Here is a 22,386-nt window from a genome sequence, read left to right as displayed (position 1 = left end):
AATGGTCCCGAGATTCTGCCATAGTTGAAAATGATGTTTTTATAGTGAATTTTCGCTTCCGAAACACCATAAATGTTCTGATGTTCGTAATGTTCCTTTTCAAAACAAGTGTTAAGTATTGTCATTTGTTGCTTGCTTGTTTTTCATCGCTTCTTTCTTGTCCCGAGGACAGGAAGGGTGTGAACATTAACCCTTGCTCTATGTCCATCTCTCGTCTTTCCCCCGCCCAAAGAAAATCAAGGTAGAACAGTGGTGGCAGTGAGGGCTACAATCAGAGCCAGAGCGAGAAACGGTAAATCCAACAGAACCGTTTACGCTTTTGAGCTTGAGCTCCTTGTTTTTAATTTAATTAATTTAATATTATCTTGCTATCTTCTTACGTTGTCGATGCACGTTGTAAACTATGATTTGTCGCGCAATCGTTTGGAGAGAAACAGGAATAGAGATGTTTTTATGTTTTTGTGTTTTGTTAAATTGATTGGATGTTTCTTATCGTTATTCTAATACATCGCATTACAGTATGTTACGTTATTAAAATTAAAAAGAAAAAGTAATATATGTCTACATGGTCTCTCAATTCCCATGTATAACCTTATTCTATTTCTTTTCATATTTGCAATTTTCTGTTCTTTTTTTCTTTAAAAAAATATATATATATATAAGGATAAAAAACAAATGATTATCTGTAATTTCCATATTGTAATCTCTTTAATTTCACTATTTATTCAAGTTGGTATTTTTATTTTCTTAATCGTTTTTTAGTTTATTCTTATTAAATTTTTTTTAGTCTCTTTACGTATTATTGTTCTTTTTTTCTCCCTTTTAGACTTTAAACTCTCTTTTCTTGATAACATAGAACGTCAATAAATATCTAGTCTACAATGGCCAGAACAAAGCAAACAGCAAGAAAATCCACTGGTGGTAAAGCACCAAGAAAACAATTAGCCTCCAAGGCTGCCAGAAAATCTGCTCCATCTACCGGTGGTGTCAAGAAACCTCACAGATATAAGCCAGGTACTGTCGCCTTAAGAGAAATTAGAAGATTCCAAAAGTCTACCGAACTATTAATCAGAAAATTACCATTCCAAAGATTAGTTAGAGAAATTGCTCAAGATTTCAAGACTGATTTAAGATTCCAGTCTTCTGCTATCGGTGCTTTACAAGAATCTGTCGAAGCTTACTTAGTTTCTCTATTCGAAGATACTAATTTAGCTGCTATTCACGCTAAGAGAGTCACTATCCAAAAGAAGGATATCAAATTAGCTAGAAGACTAAGAGGTGAAAGATCATAAACAACAATATCACATTCTATAATGAGAAATTAAATAAGAAATCAAAAATCAAAAATTAAATAAGAAATATTTTTTTTATTTCTCTGTATAATATATTTAATACTAATTTTTTAAATGAGTAACGGTTTATCAATAATAATATAAGGAATTTTTTTCGTTTTTGAAAGTTTAAGTGATAAATTAATAATTTAACAATAGTAGCAATAGCAATGTAATTTATTAAATTAGAATAAAAAAATTAGAATACTGCTTATATAAAATGTTAAGTATGAAGTTAAGAAGATCAAGAAAAAACATTATTTAATCAACCTTAAGCAGAACCGGAAATGAAGAACCATTTGTCAATAGACTTGTCAATTGGAGCATCAGCTAATGGGGCAGCAGCTGGAACAGCAGCAGCAGCAGTAGCACTGAAGGAAGCAGTGTTAGATAAAGTAGTGTTAACTAAGTCAATACCTTTAGTGTCTGGAACGTTACCAGAGATTAATTTCTTCCAGGATTCATGAGTCTCCTTAATTATATCCATGGCATATTTTCTGTTCTTAGCTTCACCTGAGAAAGCGAATTGATTTTCTGGCTTACCATCTGGGATTTTGTAAATTCTGAACCATTCATTGGTGGCTCTTAATAAACCTGGGAAGTATTTTTCAACATCTTCAATATCGTTTAACTTTGGAGCTAATGGATCATTGATGTCGATGGCAATGACCTTCCAGTCAGTTTCACCTTCATCTAACAAAGCCATGACACCTAAGACTTTGACTTGTTTAACTTGACCAGTGTAAGCGATAGTTTCACCGATTTCTAAAACATCAACTGGATCATTGTCACCAACAGCTTTAGTTTCTGGATGAGCTTCGTTTGGATCTTCCCAAGTTTGTGGGAAAGCACCATAGTTATGGATGTAACCGTGATGAGGGAAACAGTTTCTAACAAATCTTAACTTACCTTTCTTGGTGTCTTGAATAATTGGGTTTAGAGCTTCTTCCTTGGTGATTTCTAATTTAGCATTAGTCCATCTAGGGATTTCAACAACCATGTTTAAAATTTGGTTTTCTTCATCAGCATATAATGGAATGTCATGGAATGGAGAAACTGGTTTACCATCCTGTTCGATGAAAACTCTGTAATCTAATGTGTTCTTAGCACCAATTTGTCTGGTAGTGTAGACCATCTTTGTTTTATTGGATTGTACTTTTACTTATTTTATATTCAAGATTACAAGCTACTAAATGAATAAATAAAAAAAAGAAATACGCCTGACAAAGAGAATATTACTTTTTTTTATACAAAAGTAATTAGCAATTAATCAATTTCATTATTTTTACAAAAGATATTAAAAGGTTATAACTATTTAATTTACATTAGACTCATAATCTAGTAGCAGTAGTTAATTAAAATGAATAATATCATAAAAGAGTGAGTTAGTATGAGAGAGAGAAACTTGACCAACTATTCAAAATTTTTTTGCACAGTTTTAATTTTCTGAAAAACATAGATTGAAATTTCAATTCCTCGAAGGAGACAGACAGACGAGACAGACAGACGAGACAGACAGACACAGCATGCACTTGAATTTTGAATATTCTTTTTAGAAAAAAACAGCGACAAAAAAGACGAAATTTGAAATATTGTCTGACAATTTACCGCACGAAACTGCATTGGAACGGTGTAATCCGTTAGATACGATAAATTTCATCACCTTTTATGCAAAATATCACGTGTTTGCTTATATGGTGGGTTCGCTGTTCTTCACTGGATAGCAAGGACAATAGCAGGTGGCAGCTGGTAGGATATTGTAGTCTCTTACAATCTGTGACCTCAGATGACTTGTCATATACAAAACCATGATGGTTGTATCAAAACAGATGAGACTACTATGTAGCAGGAAGTCAACATATTGCATGAGTTTTTAAAGACAAATGCAGATGCCCTACGTCCATACCTAGTGTCTGTGTCTAGGATCACCAAGAACTTCAACATTTAAAGCTTCTATGGCCAAGTTGGTAAGGCGCCACACTAGTAATGTGGAGATCATCAGTTCGACTCTGGTTGGAAGCATGTATTCTTATTTTTTCTCTTTTTTCATTTTTATTATCAAAATATTTGTAATACCTATTAGCATGTTACAACATAAACGTTATAAATTTAACTAAACATCTATACAGGAATATTAAATATCTTTTAATGGTTTGTATTTTATTACATTAGTTATTATTATTGTTTTCTTTTAAAATAGATTTAATTACACCAAATTATGTATATTGTCTGTGACATTTTCTATCATTATGGCTTAGTCCTTTTTAAATATTGAATCATGGGTCTTTTCCAAATATTCTAATCTGCTTTTTATATAATCGCACATGCTCTTTCTATCTTGTTCATTTTCTAAATGTTTTTCAACGTGTACAAATTTTGTTTTTTCCACACATAAATATTGATTAAATGTTTTGAAATTTTCTAATTCAATATCATAATTATTTAATTTTTCAATGGCTCTGTAACCTCTGATGTGTTCTCCATTAACTATCAATTCATTCTGTTTCCATAATGAAATTGGGTCAAATTTAGGTAAATTGGAATGCACAAACATGATATCAACTTCACCTTCATCATTTTTATCAAAACTATTTGTTTTTAAAATATAATTTTTGTAATAATCTTCTAATGAATAATTTTTATCAAAAATTCTTGATTCGACCGTTTTATATATAGATTGAATCTTATCTTTAGCTTTCAAAAATCTTTTATAATCTTGAACAAAATCATGTTGTAACATAGCAACACCTCTGAAACCTTTATTATCTGCTTGATGATAACCATCAACGCCTGTTTTGGTTTTAACTTGATAAAATGGCAAGTCATAGTAAACTGCAGCAGCGATGAATGTTTCTTTATCACCTTCACCGGCAGCTTTTTGTGTGAACATTGGATAATACCAATTTGGACCATTGATATTATAATACAACGATAACAGTAATGTTGGAACATGTTGTTTCTTATTAATTAACAACTGACCTGATTCAGTGGATGGATCTGGGATTGTTCCTTGTAAATCATGCAATGGAACTGTATCTAAATTCTCCGTATAAATTTCTGGTGGTGTTAAATCATCAATGGAGTTTCTTACTCTTTTTGTATAATCAACTGGAACATCTGCTATTTGATAATATACAGGTGTTGTAGTTCTTCTCCAGAAATCAGGCCATAGAATCAAACCTTTTGATTTATATGGTTCCTGATCAAAAATATTATCCAAATTTTTAACTGGAAAGTTATCAGCATCTAGCAATAGTAAATCTTCAAAACTAGAAGAAATTAAAGCTAATGACTTAAATTGATAACCTTTGAAATCGAAAGTCTTAATTTGCTCTTCAGGTAAAACGTCAGAAATAAATATACATTTAGCATTGAAGTTAGGTAAAACATCCTTGCAGAAATCATCTTTTTCAGCTTCATCAACAGGTGGGATAAATACTTCGACAGGTAAAGTTGTACCTAAGTTTCTCAAAGTTTTAATAATTAAAAAAGCTAACATGGAAAATTTACCACCACCAACCATCACTATACCTTGTTTAGAATATCCTTGTTTTGGTAAGGTAAGTTTGCTAATTGAGTTTACGAAATTATCATGTGTAGATTTTAACATCTTGAATTCATCTGGAGTAAATTCTAAACAATTTTCTAATGCTTTTTTAGTTAATTTAAACCAATGTTCTGAATTTTCTGGTCTATCAGGAATATTATCTGTCAAAATACAAGATTCTTTATATTTTCTTGCACATTTACCTACTGGTGAATATTTTCTGATCGAATCGAAGACTTGTGAATAAAATTCCTTTAACAATTTGGTCCTGTCACTTGAGTTCACATTCTTTTCGACTGTTTTTGCATTCTCAGAGAAACTAGTTGCAGGTGGCTTACTCCCTTGTGCTAACGACCCCTTGCTCTTATCTGAATTTCCCTTACCGCTATGACTATTGGCACCATAATTAACAGAACCTTCATTATCTTGCTTTAAAAAACCTTTAAGATAATTAGAGTATTCGTTTAAAGAATTTTTGGAGTCGTTATCCGAGTCTGAAAGACCTATACCATCATATATGGAAATTGGGATAAGGTCTGATTCTGATATATGTGTATAAGAAAACAGTAAAAACAATACAACAATTATGATACTGAATTTCAGTAGTTTGGAGAACCGTTTACTGAAAACACTCATGGTATCATATATCTAAATCCAATAGTTCGATCTACTTGCACAAAACAATAACTGAGAGAACTCAATCAATTATATAAAAAATATTTTATTAATGTTAGAAACTCCAATATCAATTGTAATTATATTATTTGTATTTCATTACACACATTTTTATGTACCTTACACAAACAATTTGTTAATGAGATACAAATATTGCGTTAGAAAAAATGGCAATTATGGTTCAATCGAAATAAATTTTGACGAAAAAAAAAAAATTACTAAAGGAATGAAATTGCGCCTACGTTGAAATAAAATGTGAAGTGATGCTTACTGTTCTGATATATAAGTGTATATCAATACATGCGGTTATTAAGACTATACATTATATCAGTTACAGCTTCCCATTAGAAGTATGCTTCTCTCATTTTTGTCCTCGCTCTAATTTGATATTTACAATCAGATCCAGGACAAATTTTAGGTCCATAATTATCAGGATTTAAGCTTCCAAGGATTACTGGCGAAATTCTGTTGCTTTGCGAAAGCCTTGTTAGTTTATTAGTTATATCTCTACCGTTATTTTTTTTAGTTTCTGCTTTAGCCAAATGAATCCTATTATAGCATCTCCCACAGAATGCATGTCCACAATTTGATATAAAGGTTCTTCTTGATAAATCTCTGTCCAGCTCTGTAGGTCTTACCATTGTTTGATAAGGGCAACTAAACCCATATTTTGTAGCAATGTCTTTAAAACACTCCAATTTTTTATCTTCTGCACTGATTCCAGCAAAAGTTTCTGGTATTCCAATACCAAGTTCTACTCCACACAGGCAACACACGGGTACTTCAATGACTGATTCATTTTTTTTATTACCAAACTCATCATCAACTTCTACCTGTTGTTCTTCAAGCATTATAACATTATTACCATTTTTATCCTGTTTATCAATCAATTTAACAGGAACTTCAGTACTAAATGATGAACTATAACCTTCTGGAATAGTTTTAGCTTTTTCCCTTATTAACTGCTGAAGTTTTTCATTCTTCTTTGTAAATTTACGTGTTCTAATATCGTGTTCTCTTTCTTCTCTTTCTTGAATCATTGCAATTAAATCTTGTGTTTCCTGTTCTCCAGCTTGTGCATATCCAAAGTCATTACTATTTACAAACAGGCCCTGCATTGCACTTGGGTAAGAGTCTGAGCTAATAGATGTCGTTATAGCTCTATCATAAAGTCCGTTATTTCTATTCGGAAATTGGTAATCAGCATCATATGGTCTAACTCTATTTGTGTTAGTTTCCAAGTGTTCTTCATTAACAAACATTTCTAACATATTCAATGAATTGGAATGAATTTCAAAATCGTTAAGATCATCGTAATTAAAGTCATACCATAATCTAATAAATCCTTCATCAGAATAGCCTGTGACTAAACCAGGTAAATCAAAGAGGCCATGGTCCAAACCATACCTAAACTCAATGAAAATGTCTTTCAAAATTTGTTTGTCAAAATGATATCTATCAATTATGATGTTTGCTTGATTGAAAAAGGTATCAATATCAGGAGATTGATAAAATAACGGTTTGATTTCATCAGGATAATATCTCAAAAATTCAGGCCTAAATATGAATCTACGATGGTTTATTCTGAATGCTTTTTTTCTTTCTCTTCTCTGAGCTTCAAATCTATTAAGCCTGTTTCTTTGTCGTGTTATTCTAAGATTTCGTATGTTTCTTGCTCTGATTTCTCTCCTTGATGGCATTCTGGGTTGTCTACTCAATCTTCCTGAAATATTTTGATTAGTCCTTGTATTATTTAAGATACCTTCAGTTTCTGGAGTGTTCACACTAGGTACTATTCTTATGGGACTTGTTGAATCCGTCAAATTCATATAATCCTGTCCCGCAAGATTGATATTTCTTCCTAAATTCTGTAGCATTTCAAATGAACTCCTAAACGGCAAATCATTAGTAGTAGTACTTAGTTCAAAGGTCCTACCACCAGGTAAATTTAATAATATATGAGGGTTTTCAATAACCTGTTCACCTACAATCATCAAATCATCATCATTTGTATTGTTAGCAACTGATGTAATTTCAGGTTCTCTATCTAAATCTACAACCTCCCTTTCATTTATCACCGACAGATCATCCATATTATCATTATTAGCAGTATCAAAATTTACACGTTCACTAATAATACCAATTTCATCATCATCATTATCGTCATGATGATCATCATTACTATGTTCTATTATTGTCGACTTTGAACTACCTGCAGTTGAAGTCACTTGATTATCATTATTGTTGACACTTTGGATCCGAGGTTCATGTTCAAAATCGCTGACAATAGTTACGAAATCATCTGCAGGTCGTAGCATCTCACCATTAGTTACATGCATTTTGTTAAACTATCTCGTCTTCCATCAATACTTTTGCCTTCAAAGATATAAACAACTACAGTGGTATTGTTTAATACTTATCTATACTTCCTATTGAAGGTAGATATATTTTACGATAAATTACTAATAATATAATTCATCTTAACACCAGCATTTATATATGGTCTACATCGTTATATATTTGAATATATTGTAAGCGTTGGTAACACTTCATTAAATCATCGGCGCGCAATTTTTCACTAAAAAGTCCGCATATAAAATTATCAGTATACTATGAAAGCTGTCAACGATCATATACATATATCTATTAGGTTCTTAATTCTTATAAAAGGTTTGCGTTACTATTAAGTATTAATATCGATAGTTCAATGTAAGCTGTATAACCAAGGTTATACAAAAACACGGTTCTTTTGTTTGAATTTTATCTACCTACTTCGATGAAGATTGCTCTTCTAAGAATCAGACCAATATAATTTACGGAATGAACGATATTACACTTGTCATTGAGTTTCAATATTTTTACTTTCTTTGTTTTCTAAAATTATCTTTACTTACTTATATACAATAATTAAATAAGTACTGTTAGATCTATGGTACAAGGATTGTGTTACTTTAATAAGTGTGATGATGTATAAAGTAAATCATGTTTGATATGAAAAATGAATGAATTATTAAAAAACGAGCCCAGCATCACAAACCCTGATAGTTTGTTTTTGCTACAGGTTTAATTATGATTCCATTTCTTATTTCTTTAAACCACTTCTCATGTATTTACCAATAACAATACAATGATCTCTTTCATAAGGTTCTAATGTCAATTGCTCTAATGGTTTAATACGTTCTTCACGTAATTTTTGCACTTCTCTAGCGAAAACAGTTTCAGCATCGACGGTGGAGTCAATACAGTTAGCCTTGATGGAGATAACAACACCACCTTGGTCTTTTAAGAACATATGAGAATTTAAAGCAATAATACGGGCTTGATCTGGTTGAGCAACATCTGCAAAGACGGCATCGACCATGCCGACCAACATTCTGTATTTTTGTGGGTGTCTAGCATCTTCAATGATAGGAATGACATTTGGTCTCTTCTTAGCCATGGAGATCAATTCTCTACCTGGTCTGTGGGAGAATTCGACGGCGTAGACAACACCTTCTGGACCGACTAAATCGGAGACGTGGGAGACAGAAGTACCGGAAGCAGCACCTAGATATAGAACTTTCTTACCTGGGGCGATGAATAATTCATCTAAACCACCCATGATACCGGCAGCCAACTTGGATCTGAAAGGATTCCAGACACGGTATTCGACTTTAGTTGGTGGAACACCATCTTCCTTAGAAGGTTCTTCAACAGAAACCCTTTTTTCACCGTAAACAGATTCACCTGGGGCCATGTTCTTGGTAACTAATAAATCCTCTTTACCTCTAGCAATGAAGACACCAGCGTGCTTATGTGGTTCAATGACAACTCTGGCACCACCTCTGGCACCACCAGCAGCACCACCACGGGCACCACCACGGCCACCTCTACCACCGCCTCTGGAGAAGCCACCTCTGCCGCCACGGTCGCCTCCACCTCTGGAGAAACCACCACGGCCACCTCTGCCACCGCCTCTGGAGAAACCGCCTCTGCCGCCACGGTCACCGCCGCCTCTGGAGAAGCCACCTCTGGAACCACCACGGTCACCTCCACCTCTGGAGAAACCGCCTCTGGAACCACCACGGGAACCACCTCTAGAACCTGGTCTGAATGACATTATACTAAATCTATGATCTTGAGAAAAGATATACTTTTTTTTTCCAAACAAAGAACAAATATAAAAGGCTATTATGCGTATAATTGTGCTAACACCGATTATCTTTCTTTCTAACAATATGTATATATATATAAATAGAGAGTGAGATCTTTAATCTTTTTCTTGATCTAGTACAAAAATAAAACCAGAGAGTTAATATATAAGTATACCTCTGTCTATATATATATTGACAAAAGAAATAACTATAAATTATACAATAAAACTTGATGAGATGAGCTTAACAAAAAAAATTTTTCAGTTAAATTTTCACGATGGGTATTTTTCCTCATCATAATTTTTCATATTCCATTTTTCAATTGAAACTTTAGAACATGGCAACATTACGATCTCTTCATACGAGAGCGTACATACTGTAAAAGAGAAAACCAAGACAGAAAATTTTTCTTTTTTTCTTCCAAAAGCGCAATGAACAAACTGTGTAACCCAGAAGAAACACCACTCCCAGCACACACAACACAGAGACAGAGAGAGAGAGAGAAAACAAAGATTTGGAATACAAGCACGTGATCTTGATTTCTTGTCACGAGACACGTAAATGCATGCCTAATTCTTTTGCGTCTCTTTCTCTGTTATATCAGCTCAAAACGACACACCAATGCTAATTTTTTCCCTTTCCACTGTAGCAAAAAGAAAGGAAACACTAAACAAGAACAGATGAAAATAAACAAGAATTAATAGATGATCATTGATGCCATCACATAGTGTCAAAAAATAGGAGAATATTATATTCCACTCTGTTACACGGGGGATATATATACTGCTATTTATATAAAACTTATTTAATGTTAAGAAGCGAGTGATCATTGAGATTCTAAAGAAAATCATTTCCTTACCAGTAACAATAGAAGACCTCATTGGCGGCTACATATTTTGAAAAGACAGCAGCAGCTCTATTTAGTTTCATTTTTATTTCATTTTAAGGGATACCACAGACAAAGGGGGAAAAGATAACACAATGGTTAGTGTAATCAAATCTCGTAGTAAGTCTTTAAAGGATACCGAAGTGGAAATCTCAAATGATGTCACTCTAAGCAAATTATTGCAAATCGTTTCTGAGAAAAATAAAAACATCAACTCGAATCGTTTAAGATTAACCTACAGCGAAGGAACTAAACAAGTACCAATTGTTTCCGATGACATCTTGAGAACAACAATCAACAATGCCGATACGGAATTGTTCGTCAAAGATTTGGGTCCTCAAATTTCATGGAGATTGGTGTTCGTATTGGAATACGTAGGTCCAATTTTGATCCATTCATTACTCTATGGGTTAGCTGCTAATGAATCCATTAGGGGAAAGATATCTAACGCGAACAAGGAGTACGATCCGTCGTTAAATAAAGTCCTTTATTCGATGGTCATGCTGCATTACCTGAAGAGAGAATTCGAATCCTTATTTGTTCATAGTTTCTCTCAATCCACCATGCCATTCTTTAATTTATTCAAAAATACTTTTCATTATTGGGTATTAAATGGTGCTATTGCTTTGTCTTACTTTGGTTATGGTTACATTCTTGACGATATGACTATCGATTCTATTTATTCAAGAATCGGTCTCTCTAATCTATCTTTGATTGTCGCTCTGTTCTGTTTGTTCGAGGGTTGGAATCTATACATTCATATCAAATTAAGAACTTGGGGCGACGCTCAAAAGAAATTGGGCAATGCTACTAAGCGTGTACCAATCAATGAAGGTGTCTTTAATGTATTTGTTGCTCCAAACTATACTTTCGAAGTTTGGGCTTGGATTTGGTTTACTGTTGCAAGTAAATTAAACCTTTTCTCAATGATTTTCTTAATTGTCTCTGCTACGCAAATGTATTTTTGGGCACAGAAGAAGAATAAGAAGTATGGCACCAGAAGACAATTTCTGATCCCATACATCTTTTAAAGTTTCTATACACGTATTTAGCTAAATTCTCAACCTCGAAATTATTGTATGATTTTCTTCTTCTTCTATTAATTATGATATATACAGTGTATGTATCTATACACGACTAAAATGCTTCTGGATAATAGCAATTCCCTATGTTGATAATAATGCAATTCTTTAGTGTTTAGGTTCCGCCGAGAGTTTTGTGTTATGCTAGGTTGTGTTAAATGATCTTTTTTCTTTCTGTAAGAATTCTTCAATCTGACAATAACAGTACGTCATCATCTTCAAATTCTGTTTCGTCAGAGTTTGCTGCATCCTCATCAGTGGCCTCACTAGGTACTAAATAATCAACTTCATTTAATTCATTGAAAAATGTATTTTGCAACAACTCTGACGTTGAACTACGTTTCTGTGGATCCATTTCAAAACATTGATTTAGTACTTGGAAGCACCAGAAATGATCTGTCCAGATTTCTTCTTGATATTTCTTCAGTTCGTAACTTTTGGATCTATTTATATAATCTTCAATTGCAGGTAATTTTGGTTCAATCGATACTGTATCATATAATTCTTGAGCAAGATAAACATGTGTCTCAAATGCAACACTGTATTCAGGTAAAGTACCACCTTCGCATTCTTTGTTTAATAAATCATACACGAATCCCTTAAGTCCATCTTTATACCCATCTTCTTTTATATCTTGTAAGCCATGTATTTCAAACCCCAAACCATGTATATTGGCACATTTCTTTAATTTCTTCGACCCAAATATTGTGCATAATTCTAATAATGAATCTGTATCATCTAAGCTTTGAAACATTGGGAATCTTCTAGCTAATAAACTCAATAATATCACTCCTACGGACCATATATCAATTTTAGTGGTTTGGGAACCACATTTCATTAAAACTTCAGGTGCACGAAACCCACGTGTACCTGCTCTGTTTGCTCTCTTAACTCTGCGTGCTTCATACTTTGGATACCCTTTAGTAAGATCCAAACCATTCACATTATTGAGATGAAGAACTTTACCATTTTGGATTGTAACCATTGGACCTGATGCTATATGGCCATCTGCATTTGAAGTACCTCTAACTATGCAAGGGCAAAATTGTTCGTTATGCCTATTTTCTTTCATTAATACAGAGTTAATTTCCTCCACGTCAGTTTCATTATCCTCTATATAATTGTATTGCACTTCGGCTAAACCAAAATCTACCAACACACCTTTACCTAACTCAGGATTGTATAAAAAATTCGTTGGTTTAATGTCTCTGTGGATGATACCTTTTGAATGTACAAAATTTAATGCTTGTAATAGTTCCCATATATACTTTTTGATGCCTTTAATAGGAAGATCTCTGTAGAACACTCTAAATTCTTCATGCGGATAGTATGGTAATATGGCTATTACTTGGTCTTGAAATCTCGTAGCGTCACACAAAGGAGCAACTCTTGGATTTCCCGTCAATATATAAAGCAGGTTCAATTCATTATATATTCTTTGAGGAGAGGAAGTGACATATATCTTTTTTAATGCAACGTATTTGGAGTCCATAGACCAAAAATGTGAAGAAAATTTATCAGTTACTCTTCCTTTTAAATCTTTAGCCTTATATACTGACGAAAATGTACCTTCACCAATCTTATCTATCAGTTCATATTCGTTGGTTAAGTTAGGAACTTCCTGATAAAGCTGATCGATCTCTGCTTGTATCTCAACAGGAATACTATCGACACTTCCTGATACTTCGGTCATTTGTGATTGTTCGCAGTGGTCTAATGCAAATAAACTTTGGTTATGTTTTATATTCGAGTGTTGCTTTGTCTTATCGATACCAATTCAATCTCCTGTAGATCATTTTAAATTTATATAATGTACTGTTACCGATGGCCATCATATATATGATATAAAATCTAAGTCAAATCATCATTACATATCTATTTTTGAATAGGCGACGGGGCGCGTAAGCTAGTAACGATATAAATATATGGCGTTTATGATTATAAGCGCTAGTGACATTAATAGTAAACACTAAAAAGTAGAATAACATAATCGAGTAAAAATGGTTTGAAAGAGTGTATATAGAAGATACTTGAAATACAATTTTTATTTTAAATTATAGTTATGCATTATATATGTGTTAGTTAGAGGAAAATTGCTGTAGGAACATTTGCTCATCGGGTGTTAATTTCAATGTTTGGATTTTTGAAGCATACTTCATCAATAATGATAAAACGTCTTCAGAGAACATTGATACTTCTACATCCTTCGACAATCCTTTAATAAGTTCGGATAGAGTGTTATCGGACATAGAAACTTGATCACCTGTAATATTTACAATTTTGATGAAACCCATATAGGCATATGTTTTTTCTTCAAGGATATCTAAATCCTTAACAGACTCACACCATTTATTCCAAATTGCATCAGAACAGAAGACACCTGATGTGAATACCTCCGGATGAGTCAATGCCATGCGACCAATGGTGATTGCGATATTTTCAGTTACTGAACTATCCAAAACTATTGTAGTGTTTGTGAATAAGTCTAGGATTACACGTGATAAATCTATTATATAATTCTTCAAATCTATCCTTTCACTAATCAAACCTAAACTCCATATTGCATTGATTAATGCAGGCACACCATCAACATCATCATTATGCATAATCTCTGTGCCAATGAATTTTAGAAATTGAGCCAATGTTCCTGAAAGTATTTGTGGATTGTAAAAATACACAATGTCCCCTAAAAGTGCAAAAACGCTTTGTCTAACTTCATGAACAGGATCTTGTAAACAGTGAACCATTACTTGTAATAGTGTAGTGTCATTTGTTACTTGAGGAAACAATAATTCTTGAGATGCAGTTCCTAAACCTTGGACTAAACCATCGATCATATCCAAAGATGTGATGATGAAATCTTTTTCTGAAACTTGTACTGTTGGGTCGTTTTGAGACTTGATCTCCAAATCAACGCAGTTGCATAAGATTTTATACGCCCTTCCATAAACCTCTGGAGCCATAGGCATAAATTTATCGCCAAGAGAGGTAGCCACACAAGATAAACATTCTAATAATGGCCATAATTCTTTATCATTATCAGGTAAGGCAGTCCACTTTGAAATTAAATTAGGTAAAATTATTTGCATAGCCGAGTCATCTAATTCAACCTTTTCAGCAAACCTGCCAACTGCATCATACAGGATAAGCAAGTTTTTCTTCTTGTATACAGCAAAACACTTCCCAAAACTTTGTAACAATTCATTGTATAATAATGTTTCAATAATTTCTGCATCACAATTTTCAATAAATACAGCTACACTACTAATTGCAGATTCTTGCACATCTTTTTTTTTATCAACTAAAGTGATAAGAATAGCTTCAAGGACAGGTAACAGAAATTCAGTATGATCCTTTAAAATCCAAGGTGAAAATCTGCTTAAAGTCCAACATGACATTTTTCTAATAGGGGCCCAGTCATCTTTCATTTGTTCTATTAAAAATGGGATCAACGATGGCAATTGGTCATCAAAATATTTCATACCACCATCTGCCATTGCACCCAAGGCTAAAACAGTAGCTTCTCTGACATACCATTTTTCTGATGTTAAATGTTCTCTTAAATAAGAGAAGGCAATAGAAATGACGTGCTGTGGTAAGACGTTAGTAATAACATCTAAAGTTGCAGCAGAACATTTTCTTAAGTTCCATTCAGTATCAATATCTCCAAATTCATGATCGTCTGCATCATCTTCATTATCGCCAGCATCATTACCATCTCTTTTTTTAACGATACGTGGTGCAATAGGTTTAATATCTTCATCTTTGTCTTCTAAGAAAGCATCGTCTTCATTGGAATTTTCAAAAGTTAATATACTATCTTCGTTATAAACCATCTTTGCTAATAACACTGGGACAATATCATTTATAAATGGTTGTACCAAATGTTCTGGCATATTAGGGCTTGTTGCAAAACTATATAAAAACTCACAGGCTTCGATAGCAACTTTTTCATCCTCAACAGAGCCAATAATATGTAATGTAAATTGAATAATACCGGAAAGATGGTCAACCAACTTATCTGGTCTAAATTCCAATAAAACTGCAAAACTAACACATATTTGTGATCTTATTTGATCATCCTCACTACTTTGCGCTAGCGAAAAAATGTTATTCAAAAATTCATCTATTTTTACAATAAATGCTTGGGTTTGCAATGGGATTATATTATTGATACATTTTATGGATTCGGCTTTTATGACTGGAGAAAACTGTGGACCTGAGATAAATTTCATTATGTTTTCCACCAAAAATTCCATCGGTCTAACATTACCTGCCCATTCCAATTGGAAAAATTGAGCACTATCTTCCATAATCTTAGATAAAGCTTTTGCACTAGCTTCATTACCATTTGAAATCAATTTTAGTAACTGAGATAATAATTGCATACTTGTTGGATCATCTCTATGTTGTCTATAATATGTTGAGAATAGAGTAGTAATCACAATACCAGTAACATTTGATACTAAATAATTATTAGAATTGTATAAACCATGAATGATATGAGATTTTACGTAATCAATGTTGTGGTTGCCTTTAACAAAACCACCTTTTTCTAACATGGAATTCTTTAACAACATACCTGCAGTTGCTCTATTATTTTGTAAATCAACAACAGAGAAATGTGCTTTTAGATCCTCACTAGTTTCACCTTCAATTAGAATGTAACATAGATAATTAAAAAATTCAGGTTGTAATTGGAAGCTTTTCAAAGAATCCAAAGCAGTAGTACTTTCATTAGGATTAGGAGACATCGAGTTTTTCAACAGAGTCGCCAATTGATGAATTGATGAACCATCTGGGGTCCAACTGGTGCTCATTTTTAATACGTTTTATGTCTGTAGTTTCACAGTATTTCTTCTTTAAAAAACACTATCTAATATTATCAAGAGTTTAGCACAATAAAAAGTATGTAATGACTCCACCATCTCTTATACAAGTGAGTTCAAGCTTCATTGATCAGATATTTTCATCTGTAACTTTTCATTTTGTTCACCAAATTTTTCTTGCAATTATTTAGAAATCGGCAATCTGCATAGGCATCGGCAAATAAGAAACTCGTTCGATACGAACCGCTTCTGAATAGGTTTAAACTGGATAGATGACTAGTGCCTATCTTGTTATAGAATATGTCGATAATCAATGTAACTTGATGTTGAGTATAAGATTACACTTGTAATAGATGTCTGATTAAAGTTTCAGGGAAAATTTCAAAAGTATGTTAAACTTTATTCTCATGTGCAAGTAGCTTTAACTAACGTTTTGTAAAGGAAGAAATATATATGGTCATTGTTTGAGTTTAATTAATATATGCAAAATATCTATTATATTAAATGAATGTGTATAAATGTATGTGTATAAATGATCAATGGTTTATAGATATCAGTGATTTTTAAAAATGATACCTGTTCTGTGCGTTTTTAGGTAGTTAATGGCAACTAAAATATTGTAGTGAGAACATAATGAAAATTTCAAATGAATAAAATCCTCTTTTTTATTGCTCAATATCGTCTATCAATTTCAACAATGCATCCATTTTATTAAAAATTGGGTTATATAAATTCTCAATTAGTGGATGTTGATTATTTTTATCAGATTTATGACTTGGGGACGAGTTAGAAGGCGAATAGGTGCTACTAATACTAATAGTTGATGGTATTTTTTCTGATTCCATGTAAAAGTCATCTATATACGAAACATTTGTTGATGAATTGTTGATATTGGTGTTGGAACCTTTATCTTTACTTATATCGGCAATATTAGCATTCGATACATTAGTCTCATTTAAATCATCTGATGCTTGTGATGCTTTTGGAGATGTCGGAGTCATTTCTCCTTCTCTGTCTTCTTCTCCCCCCTCCTCTTTATCATTTTCATCTTCATCTCCATCGACTAGACCAGATATACCCTTGATAGCTTTTGAAGATGGCAATCTTGATGTGTCTGTCTTGAATTCATTGTCAGTTATTTTAGGAGAATCATTTGTCATCTCCGATGATGAGGGAGAGTATTCGCCTATCGTTGATATCGAGTAATCTGAATTTGATTTATGTAATTTATTATTATTGAAAGGCAAAGTGGGTGCTTCAAATATTTTATGCAGTTGTTCATCATCATTAACAAAACCACTTTCAGTTTTTTCAATTTCATCGACTTTATTAAATTTATACTTGGCTGATATTACATCTAATCTTTTACTATTCGAATCATGCACTGTTTTCGTTTCTCTGGTCTTACGAATATTCAATGGTGTCAAAGGCCCTGTTGCAAAGGAGACATCACTGACTACATCAGTCATATCATCATCCAAGTCGTTAATATTACCTTCGGAGTATTTATCGCGAGATGTAATGTTTTCAGCATTACCATCTTCTTCATCCATAACGTCACCGTCTATAGTAGTTTGTTCAATTATTCTTTCTGCATAGTTGATCACATTGCTAAAGCTAACGGATTTAGACTTATCAGAAGTCTTATAAAGCTTTGAATCATTTTTATCACTATCTGATAATTGACCATTAGATAGATCGATAGAGTCATTAACCGAGACGTTAGTGTCTCCTTCAACCGTCATATTTTCATTTTTCCAACAATTTAATCTTGCTAATCTTTCTGGAAACGTTTCTAAAATTTCAGCAGGTGCAAAGCCAATTTTGTTGTCTTTGCATTTTCTAACTAACCACCAATATGAATCTTGATCATTCAACAAAACACATGCTTCATCTTGTTCTAATTTACAATGGGAAGGGTCTGGTCCATCAAATGTATAAAGGGCGTAAAGCTTCTCTGGGTCTAATTCTTTAGGAGGCGGCAATTGTTCGTAGCTATCATCTTCTGTAATTTCTAACTCTACTTCCCCAGTATCACTTGCGCTATCATCGTCATCATTATTTGCGTATGTATTAGCGTTTACTTTTTTAACTTCAATATCAAGAGGTTCTTGATCACCGTTGTTAATATCGAAATCATATTCTGATGAACTGATATCTTGTCCATTATCATTAATATTAGGTGAATCAAAGTCAAGCGGAATTTCTTCACCTACATTACCATCGTAATCACTATTATTTATATCCATGTCTTTTAATCTCTTCTCTAAGTTATCTTCGAAATCAGAATCAGAATAGTTATATGTATTTGCCAAATCATCAAAATCTTCTTGAGTTTCTTCCTTTAAATCATTTTCAACTAGCATTTGTTGAGCTACTTGATCACTTAACATTTTTAAAGGAGAAGCATTAGAAGTTGGAGTAATCACAACACTACCGCTGACACTACCTTCGGTGTCAATCTTATGCTTTACAATATCTGAATAGTCTTCGATTAGATTTGGATCATTTAATAAATCATGATTACCAGAACCTATTTCTGCGGACAAACTAGCCTCTGAACCTTTATGGAAATTGGTATTTATAGCAGCAAAATTTTTAAGCCTGGAAACCTTATTGTCTGGAGTTTCCATCTTTTAAAATTTTTATTTCTTTAATGTAAATATATATTAAGCATATAATATTCCGGAAACTACAGTAACAAAACAAAATGTATTAAAATAAAATCCTTCCAAACCAGCCTTCTGTAGTCCAACCACTTGCCGATCGATATGACGTGTAATTACTCAAAATGACTAGTCTATTAGTAAATTTAATAGATAGATATAGATAGATATAGATATATATATATATCTATATATATATTCAATATTCTAGTGATAAATATTTTAATAATGACTAGACTCACAAACAATTTTTTTTTAAAAGTTAAATCTCATTCATTAAATTTAAACTTCAATTATTAACTTGAAACAGAATAGAATTTAACTTAGGTGAATATAGATCATTGGTAAATATTATGTTAAAATCATTAAAATTGATCTGTTTATTTTCTCTTCTTTCTTCATTCTGTAACAATTGTAGTAGTTTTTAGATAATCAGTCCGTGATGGTCATTTTGAACGAAGATACGGGTTTAAAGCAACCGGTATCCTTTATCACTTTTAATATGAGAGCGTCAGTAAGTTAAAGACATTAAATAAAGCCATCTATCAACCATGGTATATACGTTAGTTGTCCCTTTAATCCACAAATTAATTAAACGCTAAATTTTGGATACAATGATTTTGAAGAAATTCTATATCTTCCTATCCGTGCACCTATGTATGATAATTTTTGATCTTTCATCATACGTTTAGAAATAATTAACTATTCGAAAATATGACTGTATTTGTATTCTTCTAGCCACCATTGCATTGAGTCTGACGATGCTGTATGCTGTAATTGTTCAATAGTCGCATCCACATACGCTGAAAGATCTCTCATTTCTGAATTATTTTTATATAAACCATTATTTTCTGTATTATGACTGTCATCTGTGACTGTAGTTATTGGTTTCCAAATAATTGAGTCCTTCATTTCCTCTATTACTAATTCGTTACTTAACAATTCTTGGTAAGTTAGTTTTTTCATTTTGACATTTAATTTATTCTCAGAAGTATCATACTCAGCAATCATTTGATGTGTGCTCATATCTTTATTCGAGTAGTTCTGATGATTATAATTGAAAAATGCCAGACTACTATCCAATTTCTCAATTGAATGATCACCATAAATATTATTATTATTTTTCTTACTATTATTGCTATCATTACTATTCAAGTTATTATTCTCAAAACTATTTGTATCATTGCTTAGCACGGCAGATTCTTTAAAATACTCTGAGATATCAAAACGATTACCTGTTGTACAAGTTTTATAACTTGTTATTTCAATTAATCTCTCGTCATTACGTTCAGATAGAGGATCCGCATGTAACCTAAATGATTCGTCTACGAAGGTTGGTCTTAAGCTCTCTTGCTTCTTCTTCTTCGCTCTTACACTCCCACTAATTCGATTCTTGCTCATAGTTCTATTAACCACTTTATTCAATCTATTAGTCTCAATCTTACCCCAATCATCAACAAAAGTATCCCCACCATTGTTAGCCGGTAAAATTGCTTTTGGTTTTCTACTGCCATTGTCAAAACGCTGTCGTATCTTATTTACGTATTCTTTTACTTTCTTGTACATTGTCCCATTTCTATAACTTTTTTGAGAGCCCATTCTTTTTATCTTCACCAGGGGAAATAATCGATAAATAATATTGCTCTAAGACTCTTGTAATCCAAACAAGCCACCTCAATCACACTGCTAGATACACCATATCAACTTAAGAGAGGTTATATTAAATGACTGTGTCATCTTACAAAATGAACAAATCTTATATAGGTACTGTGTGACAGAGGCTACCCACAAAATAGCCGAGATCATGCCGAACGACTAACTGTTTTTAATATTTTTTTATTTTTGAATTTGTTAATGAATAGGCTTTAATTATTTAAATTTAATTATATATATATATACTAATGATATAATATCGGTATAAATTGTGCTGCTAATTAATGAACTAAGTGTAACTTACTTAATATACACAACTGAATATATTTTGCAATATCGAAAAAGGGACCACAAATGGCCAAATCTACCCCGGCTTTAGCAACAATGTCAAGCGCTATGCTTCCTCCTACTCCAAACGATGGTGAATCAACTAAATACAGGAATAAAGTTACACAATGTTTTGATGATATATTAGATGTTTCCACACAAATGTTGGTCCAGCAGCAGTTGAAAACCATTCAATTAGATATCAATGTTACCAACGGTTTCAATTTATCACAACAGAAAATATTGCATGAAAAAGTGAATTTGTTTCATTCGCTTTTAGACGATCTTGAATGCACTTTAGAGACTAGTAAGACGTTCACTGAACACATTGCAAAGCTTGGTAAACAGAGAGAAGAAGAGAAACTGAAAAAGGATAAAGAAAGGGAAGAAGAGCTTGAGAGAACTAGAAAAAGGCTGGAAGATGAAGAACAAAAAGCAAAGGAAAAAGCAGAACAGGAAGAAAAGAAGAAGACGGAAGAAGAGCATGTACAAAGTCAAAAAGTGGGAAATATTGACAATGAAAGTCAATTATTAAATTTCAATTCATCAAATGATATTGAATCAACCGATAAACTAGACTTCCTTGTTGATACTCCTTCAAATCTGCTGGCAGATTTTCCAACTAAAAATGATGATCTAATAAATTCTTTTGCAGAAACAGCATCAAATAAAAATAATAAAATTGAAGAGAAAGTCAACGAAGATAAAATGGAAAGCAATAAAGCTGCTTCCGAAGAAAACAAACTAACTTCTGCTACTCCAGCTGACAACGGTAATACAAATAATATGGGAGCAAGTACATTTGATAATTCCAATCCGATAGATATGTCTATGTTTTCTGGATTAGATGGTAATGGATTTGATTTGGGAAATTTTGGATCTTTAGACACACCGTCATTAGTTACTGAACCAACTGCACCTGAAGTTAAACATAATGATAGCAACAATGTAAATGAAAATGCAGAAAAAATGATAGATCAACTTAACGTAGAAAATGAAAATGTAGAAAAGAATGATAAGAGTGATACAAACACAAATAATGACAACAATACAATTGGTGATAACACAGATGATTACCTAACCTTAAATGATTTCAATGACCTCAATATTGATTGGAATGCAAATGGCGATCCAGAGGATATAGATTTGAATATATTTAATATATAATAACAGTAGTATGAGGTTATTTGTAACAATATAATAACATTAAAGTTCTTTATAATATAAAATTACAAGTAAAATGATCTGCAGAATCAT

The 22,386-nt window shown here is 32.6% G+C and overlaps 11 protein-coding genes and 1 non-coding gene across 12 annotated transcripts; 4 read left to right on the top strand and 8 right to left on the bottom strand.

The window, feature by feature from the left end:
- Window positions 1–881: 881 nt before the first annotated feature.
- Window positions 882–1,292, top strand: HHT1 (histone H3; the record flags this gene model as incomplete). The annotated part of the gene is made up of 1 exon (XM_003683899.1): window positions 882–1,292. One exon carries the CDS (start codon window positions 882–884, stop codon window positions 1,290–1,292), a length of 411 nt encoding a protein of 136 aa, XP_003683947.1.
- Window positions 1,293–1,602: 310 nt separating this feature from the next.
- On the bottom strand, window positions 1,603–2,466 carry IPP1 (inorganic diphosphatase IPP1; the record flags this gene model as incomplete). Its single annotated transcript, XM_003683898.1, has 1 exon — window positions 1,603–2,466. One exon carries the CDS (start codon window positions 2,464–2,466, stop codon window positions 1,603–1,605), a length of 864 nt encoding a protein of 287 aa, XP_003683946.1.
- An 814-nt stretch (window positions 2,467–3,280) lies between these two features.
- On the top strand, window positions 3,281–3,353 carry TPHA0Atrna11T. Its single transcript has one exon. It is a non-coding gene; the product is annotated as a tRNA-Thr (tRNA).
- A 232-nt stretch (window positions 3,354–3,585) lies between these two features.
- On the bottom strand, window positions 3,586–5,514 carry MNN2 (alpha-1,2-mannosyltransferase MNN2; the record flags this gene model as incomplete). The annotated part of the gene is made up of 1 exon (XM_003683897.1): window positions 3,586–5,514. One exon carries the CDS (start codon window positions 5,512–5,514, stop codon window positions 3,586–3,588), a length of 1,929 nt encoding a protein of 642 aa, XP_003683945.1.
- Window positions 5,515–5,897: 383 nt separating this feature from the next.
- Window positions 5,898–7,892, bottom strand: SLX5 (SUMO-targeted ubiquitin ligase complex subunit SLX5; the record flags this gene model as incomplete). Its single annotated transcript, XM_003683896.1, has 1 exon — window positions 5,898–7,892. One exon carries the CDS (start codon window positions 7,890–7,892, stop codon window positions 5,898–5,900), a length of 1,995 nt encoding a protein of 664 aa, XP_003683944.1.
- A 743-nt stretch (window positions 7,893–8,635) lies between these two features.
- NOP1 (rRNA methyltransferase NOP1) lies at window positions 8,636–9,652 on the bottom strand (the record flags this gene model as incomplete). Its single annotated transcript, XM_003683895.1, has 1 exon — window positions 8,636–9,652. One exon carries the CDS (start codon window positions 9,650–9,652, stop codon window positions 8,636–8,638), a length of 1,017 nt encoding a protein of 338 aa, XP_003683943.1.
- Window positions 9,653–10,667: 1,015 nt separating this feature from the next.
- Window positions 10,668–11,603, top strand: TSC13 (trans-2-enoyl-CoA reductase (NADPH) TSC13; the record flags this gene model as incomplete). The annotated part of the gene is made up of 1 exon (XM_003683894.1): window positions 10,668–11,603. One exon carries the CDS (start codon window positions 10,668–10,670, stop codon window positions 11,601–11,603), a length of 936 nt encoding a protein of 311 aa, XP_003683942.1.
- Window positions 11,604–11,841: 238 nt separating this feature from the next.
- CDC7 (serine/threonine protein kinase CDC7) lies at window positions 11,842–13,347 on the bottom strand (the record flags this gene model as incomplete). The annotated part of the gene is made up of 1 exon (XM_003683893.1): window positions 11,842–13,347. The coding sequence occupies one exon, from the start codon at window positions 13,345–13,347 to the stop codon at window positions 11,842–11,844; it is 1,506 nt and encodes a 501-aa protein (XP_003683941.1).
- A 385-nt stretch (window positions 13,348–13,732) lies between these two features.
- Window positions 13,733–16,474, bottom strand: KAP104 (Kap104p; the record flags this gene model as incomplete). The annotated part of the gene is made up of 1 exon (XM_003683892.1): window positions 13,733–16,474. The coding sequence occupies one exon, from the start codon at window positions 16,472–16,474 to the stop codon at window positions 13,733–13,735; it is 2,742 nt and encodes a 913-aa protein (XP_003683940.1).
- Window positions 16,475–17,148: 674 nt separating this feature from the next.
- On the bottom strand, window positions 17,149–19,116 carry BUD14 (protein phosphatase regulator BUD14; the record flags this gene model as incomplete). The annotated part of the gene is made up of 1 exon (XM_003683891.1): window positions 17,149–19,116. The coding sequence occupies one exon, from the start codon at window positions 19,114–19,116 to the stop codon at window positions 17,149–17,151; it is 1,968 nt and encodes a 655-aa protein (XP_003683939.1).
- A 735-nt stretch (window positions 19,117–19,851) lies between these two features.
- TPHA0A04300 (uncharacterized protein) lies at window positions 19,852–20,748 on the bottom strand (the record flags this gene model as incomplete). Its single annotated transcript, XM_003683890.1, has 1 exon — window positions 19,852–20,748. One exon carries the CDS (start codon window positions 20,746–20,748, stop codon window positions 19,852–19,854), a length of 897 nt encoding a protein of 298 aa, XP_003683938.1.
- Window positions 20,749–21,156: 408 nt separating this feature from the next.
- Window positions 21,157–22,296, top strand: MED2 (Med2p; the record flags this gene model as incomplete). Its single annotated transcript, XM_003683889.1, has 1 exon — window positions 21,157–22,296. One exon carries the CDS (start codon window positions 21,157–21,159, stop codon window positions 22,294–22,296), a length of 1,140 nt encoding a protein of 379 aa, XP_003683937.1.
- Window positions 22,297–22,386: the final 90 nt, after the last annotated feature.

This window comes from Tetrapisispora phaffii, chromosome 1, assembly GCF_000236905.1.
Source record: "Tetrapisispora phaffii CBS 4417 chromosome 1, complete genome".
Taxonomy (NCBI): domain Eukaryota; kingdom Fungi; phylum Ascomycota; class Saccharomycetes; order Saccharomycetales; family Saccharomycetaceae; genus Tetrapisispora; species Tetrapisispora phaffii.
This window is presented reverse-complemented; position numbering and strand designations above follow the sequence as displayed.